Below are 8,377 nucleotides of genomic sequence, written 5' to 3' on the forward strand. Positions count from 1 at the left end.
TTTTTTTTTTTCTGAGCAGGTTTTATTACACAGAGGGCATGGGGCTCAGTCCTTCTTGGCTGCTGCCTTCTTGATGGCTGCAAGGACATTGCTCAGGTCCTCTCTCTTCCTTTTGGCACAGATGTGTGTTCCCACCCTTTTCTTGATGAATTTCAAGGCCCTCTTGTCCTTATACACCTTGAGCAGCTCCATGGCGTGCCGCTCATAGGGGGCCACATCTCCAATCATGTCCCACACAAACTTGGTGTGCTTGGTGAGGCTCCCTTGTCGACAGCTGTGCCTCGGCTTGCTCACATTCTCTGTCACTTTGTGGCCCTTGTTCAGGCCCACAGCCATGGGATAGTGGAGAGCCATGGCTGCTGTTCCTCAATGGTGGCTGTGGTGGAAGGCTTAATTTTTTCATTTAATCTTCCTAATAGCCAAATGAAATAGATCTATTATTATATGCACTTTCCAGATGAGGAAACTGAAGCTCAGCCTTACCAGACTGTGGACTCCTTGGGGACAGAGTATGGGTATAGTGTTTATTTTTATACCTCCCACAGTTGACACAGGGCCTTGCTCTGAGCGAGTCTTCAGTAAATGCGTATTTGTTCCTTCACCCGAATCCACATAACCAACAAGTACTGAAGCAGGAACTCAACACCATCTGTTGAGAACAATAGCTCCTGTGCCTTCCACACCACACTAACTTCTGTCCTTCAGCCTCCCTGCATTCTATTCCTCCAGGATTTTAGTTAATTCACTCTTTTCTAGGAATGTGCAACTTATGGCTCGACCATGTATGGCAGCAAATAATTTTTTTTTAATTTTGTATTCAACTTTGAAAACCATTAAGTCATCTGTTGTGGGAAAAAAACAAACTGAAAAACACACCTGACTGTACATATAATTAAATGGCCTTGAGGATGTAACACAAGCCAACCAAAGCACAAAAATCCAGAGTTCACCCTGCAACAGCATCCTGAAATTGTGTCTCCACTTCCACTTTGATTCTTTGAACGAGCTTCCCAGGTGTTATTTCCCAGTGATGACATGACTCAACATCTGGAGCTCTGGGTTGCTCTGAATAGTGAGGACACTATCTTAACACACTTTAGTCCAGGCAGCTTAATGTAGGGTCTCTGAAACAGTAAAACATGCATTTTACACTACAACCTTGGTGGTGTATGTGTATGCATTTTTATAATATAAGCTGAAATAAAAATGTGATGGAATAACACCCTTAATACATGGGAGGCACTCTGCTGTTTTCTAGCCCATTTCTGTTTTCTCTTCTATTTGATTTGATGTTTTAAGAATTGTAGTTGCAATCCACCAAGTTAATTTTACCTCCCATTGAGTCTTGCAGTTTGAAAAACATTGGCCCAATACATATGAAGAAGTTGGTACTTCTTGAATACAGTAATAGGAACAGTTTATTTATCTGTGTCCTTACCACCTATCACCCTCTTTTTCCTCCTGAACAAATGAGGGGGTGAATACCCACCGTGTGCAAGTGAACTAGGAACCGGCAATGCAACCATGGCCAAAACTGGGAGCCAAAGCTAAAAGGATCCTTGCCATGGTGGAACTTACAGCCTATTGAGGGAAACAGACTTTCAAATCAAATTTAAAATAATTTTTTAAAATTACAAATTGCTATGAGAATATCAGTCATATAGATGTAACTTAATGTTTGGGGTCAGGGAAGGCACCTCTCAGGGTAGGAGACATTTAAGCTGACATCTAAAGTCCAAGTAGGAGTTAGTCACATAGGATTTGAGAGGCAAGAGAGTCGGGAAAGCATTCTGAGCAGAGGAGAGCATCCATGTCAATGAACAGAGGCAAGAAGGAGTTGGGTACATGTGAAATCCTTCCCAGAAAGGGTCTGAGCTCTGCTGTTTCTGTCCTCACTTTTCCTCTGGAAACTCCAATCCCCTGCTTCACCTGGGCCTGAGGGAAGCCAACCAGAAATCTCCATTTCCATGGCCACAGTGATGTGTGTGATTGGTTCAGTGAGGAGCCAGTGACCCAACTGGGCCAAAGTCATCTTTATAATTAGTATATGAAAAGAATCTCATTCTCTGTGACTACAGACATAAGACTAAATGAAGCTAGAGTTGCCTTCCATTGTATAAAGAGAATAGGTCAGAAAATGAAGCTGAAATACAGAAAAAAGGAGACTTACCAGCAGGAGCAAGAAAGAGAGAAAAACATCATTTGAAACTGAGTCCACATAGGCCTAAAAGCCAGCAGATCAGCAACACTTCACAAGTGTTTGAGCTAATGACATCACTCTTCCCTAGTGCTGGTTTCAGTTGGTTCTCTGTTATTTGTAACTAACTACAAGTGTGAAAGGAAGAGTAGAAAGCCAATTAATTTATTTCTAAAAATAAGAACAGACACAATTGTTCCATGAACAGGAAATTTGCCTGAATATGCCAGGTTTCAGAGGTTCCAGATTTATGAGGTTGGTCAGTCTGTCTTCTTTTTTTTTTTAATGATTTTATTTATTTATTTATTTATTTATTTATTTATTTATAGCGAGAGAAGAAAGGAGGGAAGAAGAGAGGGGGAGAAACACCAATGTGTGAGAGAAACATTGACCATAGGCTTGTTGCATGCCTCTAACTGGGGACATGGCCTGCAACCCAGGCATGTGCCCTGACCAGGAATCAAACTGGCAGTCTTTTGGTCTGCAGGCCAGTGCTCAATCCACTGAGCCATGCCAGCCAGGGCTTGTTCGTTCTCTCTCTCTCTCTCTCTCTCTCTCTCTTTCCCCTTCCTTCCTTCCTTCCTTCCTTCCTTCCTTCCTTCCTTCCTTCCTTCCTTCCTTCCTTCCTTCCTTCCTTCCCTTCTTCCTTTCTTTCTCTTTCTCCTTTCTTTCATCAGCTGTGTGGAGAAATGTTAGTGGAGTTTATAGAGAAAGCAGGGAAACTGTGACATATTCTTAGCTATAAAAATATGGGCTGGTGTGGCTCAGTGGACTGAATGGGAACCTCTGAACCAGAGGGTCACTGGTTTGATTTGCAGGTCAGGTCCCCAGTGGGGGGCGTGCAAGAAGCAACCACACATTAATGTGTCTCTCCCTACCTTTCTCCCTCCCTTCCCTTCTCTCTAAAAAGAAATAAAACCTTTTTAAAAATCTAGTTAGAATGGCTTAGACCAGGGTGTGGTGGCGGTGATAGAGATGAAGAGAAGCAAATTTAAGAACAATTTTAGTAGAGGTGGTAGGACTTGGTCATGGATTAGATGGATATAAGGGGCTAAACTATCAAGATGAATGAATAAAATGGATAATTTAACATAGTACTGAGTCCAACAGTCACAGAAGAGTTGGTATGTCTTAGACCCCCCGGATGGGAGGAGCTGGGGCAAAGTCTGCTTTCAAGGAGCTTAAGGCAGGGGAGATCCTAACTTTCAGAAAAGAAAAACAAACAAACAAAACCCAAGAACCCTGGGAATAGTGAAGGGGTCACCTGGAATTGAGACAATTAGTTTTGTAGACATAAGGGGCATGTGCCTTGCCTTTGTAAAACAGGATTTATGCTAACTGTGGGAATCTGGTCTGTCAGCCCCCAAGGTTGTTTTGATCAGGGGAAGAATTTGGCAGGGGGCAGGGGCGCTGGATAAGGGAAAGGCAGAAAGATGGGGGCAAAATGTCTGCAGGATGGGAGCCCACACTGAATTTCATGGTTATAACCAGACAAATGGACTTGGAGAAACAGGGATATGAGAGTAGGTGTTCTCTAAGCCAGCTATTTCAGAGGCCATGGCAGCAAAAGGCTCTCAAACCAGGTTAAACACTCAAATCACATGCTTTATTAAAAAGCAAGGAAAAACACATAGGGAAAGGCAAGGGGAAAGGGAAGGGGAGAGGTTGACACATTTAGGGTAGATGCAAACAGATGGAAGCATGACAGAAACTGAATTCTGAGGGATATTCTGTTAGTATGTTGTCTCTTGGCCACATCAGCCTTCCCTGCTAATGGCGCAGTTAGGACCAGAGTTGTGGCCTGAACAAAGGTGTGTCCGCAGAAGCATATGGAAGTTTCCCTGGATCAATGACACACTAATGGCAAAGAAATACACAGCTCAGTATACCTGGCCACCAAGGTAGTTTACCAATTAGCCTGATGATCAGATATGGATTTTATTTGTATTTTGTGGGGAGTGGATGGGGCCAGAATGGTTGTCATTCTCAACACTGAGACTTCATATATGAATATTTAGGATCTCGTGAATATTTAGAGTTCTAGTGCCTCATGTGTGTTTAGTACCTCAAGAATATTAGATATCTCTTGGCCCTCCCATCCTATGTTTATATAGAAACACATCTTGTACTTATTATCCTCACTTAACACATTTCTAAATAATTTTTACTTTATTTTACAAGCTATCAACTTATTTATTTTCTAAATAAATCAAATAGTATATGAAGCAAATGCATACATATTACAGTAGGACTTCCAGATATCCAAGTCAGAGAAACCTCTGTGATTTGGGAAAGAAGGCTTGGGGAATGCTCTTTAACACCAAAGAAGGAAAAGACTTTCTCCCCTAGAAGGCAAGAGCAGAACTGGGAGGGGAAGTGGGGTAGCCAGATACTTCTAAGGGGTGCTCAGGAGCCAGTGGCCAGAAGTGTGACAGGGGAAGCAGCTGGGACAAGCAGATGAAGCCTAGCATCCAACCCAGACAGGCAACATTGCTGACACACAAACTTGAAGATAGCAACTTTTCCCTAAGGCCCCCTAGAAGGAGAACTCTGGGAAAAGGTGAGAGGAAGCCCAGCCAGGCCCAGCCCAGCCAGGCCCAGCCCAGCCAAGCCCTGCTTTCTGCCCTGTGGAACAAGACCAGCTTACGCCAGGTCTCTCCAGTTTTCTTGCAAATCTGTAACTTCCTTAAAGTTAGTTATTTCTGTTACTCTTTGTTTCCCTGCAGCACAACTAGTAGAATGGATAGGGTTTAAGCAAAGAAAAGAGGAGGTACAAGGGGGATTGGTTGCCTATTTAAAAGTTGACCTGCAGAGCCGAGAGCAGCCCCTGATGAGTGGGGGAGGAGGTGACTGTGAAGTCTATGATAGCCCTTGGGAGCCTGTGGGGAGAGCTGGGAAAACCTACTATATCCCAGCAGAGGTGGGAAAGCTGGATGGGGCTGGGTAGGGGTGGATGTGGGAGTGAGAGCTCTGACTGGCAGAGCTCAGCTAGCCCCTCAGAGAATAGCTGGGCTTTTCCAAACCACTTTGCTTTGTAGTCTGAGGTATATGAACTGCCTGCTGTGGGAAGTAGTTCTGCCCCCACCCCTCCAGGCTCCCACCCTCTCCCTGCCGCCTCTCTAATCACTGTACATTCATTGTCTGTTCTTTGTAGGTCTCTCCAGCCAGACCATGAGCATCCTGGGAGCAGGCACTGTGTCTGATTCACCTCTGTCTGCTTCACAATGTGGCCCAGCGTGGGGCCTGACACTTGGAAGTTTCTCAAAGACTTACTTGTTGAATGAACAAACAAATGAATGCTTTCTCCCAACTACGCTGTACTCTAGATGGGATTTACAAAGAAGGAAAAGGCTGGTCGCTGCTCTCTACTCCTTCCATCACTTACCCAGGATTCGAGGAGGCAGTGAGTCCCTAAGGTTTGTTTTCTATGTTTACGTGCATTTTCCTGGAGATATGATTCTATATAATTTATCAGATTTTCAAAGGGGTGCCTATCCCCCAGAAAGGATAAGAATAATCATTTGAGAAAATAGTTCCAGGACAGGGATTCTTACGTACATGTTCTCAGCATTGATTTTCTGAACCACATTACTTTTCCTCGCAGCACTACTGTTTTCTTCCTGTATGTAATCTCTTCAGTTTGTTATTTTGTAATGTCAGGTTCTCTCACTCACCTACGTGATGATGAGGTGCTGATGGAGTTCAGAACATGGTACCCTGAAATATGGCACCTTGGCATATTAAATATCTAAATATCTAAAGCTGAAGGAATTTCCCAAAGTGGCAGAAGCAAGAGGGTCACTCTGAGGTCGCCCCCTCCCGCCCCCCCCCCCCCCCCCCCCCCCCGTGTCCCTGAAACAGGTCATAGAACTCTCCTGGGGAAAGTACCTGCCCTATACCAGAAGGAAGGAGGACATTCTTGTCTCCAGGGACAGGGAATCTGGAGCCAAGACTGCATAGGCAAACCTTATTAAACTAAACCTTATCTTCTTAATTACTTCTTCACTGTTTACTATTCCTAGCCCAAACTGCTTGTCTTGTCAATTCTTCACAAGTGCTCTGGGAACCACTTCAGCTTTTCATTCCCTTGTGAAGGCTCCCAGGTACATGTAAAATTTTAATAAAATCTGTATGTTTTTCTCCCACTACTCTGTCTTTGCTAGTTTAATTTTCAGACTTAGCCGGGCGCCCTAAGAGGGTGGAAGGAAACTTTTTCCTCCCCTAAAATGCCATAACCTTTGAAATCTCCCAGAACCTCCCTTCACTGCCTCGGCCAAGGCACGCTTATTGATTTCTTGCACGCTCTTGGCTCAGTGGCAGTGTTTTGCAGGTGGAAAGGCAGTGCAGATTGGGTGTGGGGCTTGCTGGAAGTGAGACCTCAAGGGCAGAGGCGGAACCAGGAAAAGAGTTGCTGAGATATCCTGCTACCTAATTCAATTCTCCTCCACTGTTCAGCAGCCTCCCTTCTCTCTGCATAACAATGAAAGGAAAGAGGAAGTGGGGAAAAAAAAAGGTCCCGTAATTGAGTTAGAAGGGGTAATTACCCGGACCCAGAAGCAGAGGGAAAGTAACTCCCAGAAAGGAGCATTAAAATCAGCACACAAAGGTGACAAGTGGGGAAATTAATAAGAAGTATTCACTTGTGCGGGGAAGAAAAAGGGAAAAACCTCAGTGCTGAATTGGACAGGCACTGGGGAAACCTGAGGCAGGCAGCAAGGGCTGGGCCAGGGCAGGTCTGTGGCAGGAAGAGAGAAAGCCACCAGCCAGGCAGGGATTTTGTCGTGGCTGCTGCTGTGGCTTCATTTTGAGTATCGGTGCCTCAAGGGAGGAATGAGTCAGTCTCACCAGATCCAAGTTTGGGAGGAACAGCCGCTGGGAAGGCACTGGGCAAATACTTTTTCAGTAAGAAGGCTAGCTGACCATTCCGATGAGTAGTCCCATAGGCTGGGAAAACTAAACTGGCGCTGGACTCTGCCTGAAGAACTCATTTGCATGGAGACTGAGCACGGGATGCTGCTTTAAACTCCCCTTCCTCTTCCAGGAGGTTTCAGCCAGATGTGCCGCCCTTTGTTCAGTGCCATAGAGTTGTCTAAAGGCCAAGGGTGACATAGAGCAGAAGGCAAAGGGGTAAGTGCCAAATTATGGTTGTGAATGTCACATCTTTTTTAAAAAAAGAAAATGGCATTATTATAGTTCTAGAATCTTTTGTTTTTAGATTTTATTTATTTATTTTTAGAGAGGGAAGGGTGGGGAGAGAGAGAGAGAGAGAAAGAGAGAGAAACATTCAATGTGTGGTTGCTGGGGGTTCTGGCCAGCAACCCAGGAATGCACCCTGGCTGGGAATCGAACCTGGGACACTTTGGTTCCCAGCCCGCACTCAATCCACTGAGCTACGCCAGCCAGGGATGGAATCTTTTTAAAAAATTGATTTGCGAGAGAGAGAAGGGAGAAAGAGAGAAAAGCAATGATTTGTTGTTCCACTTATTTATATGTTCACTGGTTGATTTTTAAAATAATTCTTACCTGAGGATATTTTTTTAATTGATTTGAGAGAGAGAGAGAGACAGTTGTTGACTGGTTGCTTCCCATATGCACCCCGACTCTGGATCAAATCCGCAACCTAGGTATGTGCCCTGACCAGGAATCTAACTAGCAACCTTTTGGTATATGGGGCAATGCTCCAACCAGTTGACCCACCCTGCCAGGATTCATGGTTGATTCTTGTATGTTCCCTGACAGGGGATGGAACCCACAACCTTGGCGTATGGCAGGAGGATGCTCCAATAACTGAGCTACCTGGCTGCGGCTGTGAATGTTACATCTTGCTACAGGAGGCAAGAAAATGTGCTTTGAAATTAAAGAAACTTCTTGGTCATGGGTGAGGCTGTAAGTGTACAGTGAGTCTTGGTGCCTGGAGAGTGAGGAAGCGTGTGGAGATCCCACCAACTGGTGTCTGGTAACTTTCAAGACAGGATAGCCAAGAAGCTAGGAAAATTCCTTGACAAGTGAAATAGGGAAATTGAAACATAGCTGAACACAGTAGCCAAGCAATTTACAGCTAGGTGCAGATGGTCGCCAGGTGCAGATGGTCACCAGGTGCAGATGGTCACCACTGCAGAAAGTCCTGAGTGCCTGGCAGGGGGCAAAACTGGAAAAACAAGGACCTCACCCCCAGGGTAA

At 44.8% G+C, this 8,377-nt stretch overlaps 1 protein-coding gene across 1 annotated transcript; it reads right to left on the reverse strand.

The window, feature by feature from the left end:
* Nucleotides 1–369, reverse strand: LOC114502107 (60S ribosomal protein L36-like). Its single transcript, XM_036031643.1, has one exon. The coding sequence runs from the start codon at nt 352–354 to the stop codon at nt 46–48; it is 309 nt and encodes a 102-aa protein (XP_035887536.1). The 5' UTR covers nt 355–369; the 3' UTR covers nt 1–45.
* Between the last annotated feature and the right edge of the window lie 8,008 nt (nt 370–8,377).

Source organism: Phyllostomus discolor, chromosome 7, assembly GCF_004126475.2.
Source record: "Phyllostomus discolor isolate MPI-MPIP mPhyDis1 chromosome 7, mPhyDis1.pri.v3, whole genome shotgun sequence".
In the NCBI taxonomy this organism is placed as follows: Eukaryota; Metazoa; Chordata; class Mammalia; order Chiroptera; family Phyllostomidae; genus Phyllostomus; species Phyllostomus discolor.

Excerpts from the sequence above, each read along its gene's own strand:
- LOC114502107 (XM_036031643.1), bottom strand. The coding sequence starts at position 354 with ATGGCTCTCCACTATCCCATGGCTGTGGGCCTGAACAAGGGCCACAAA.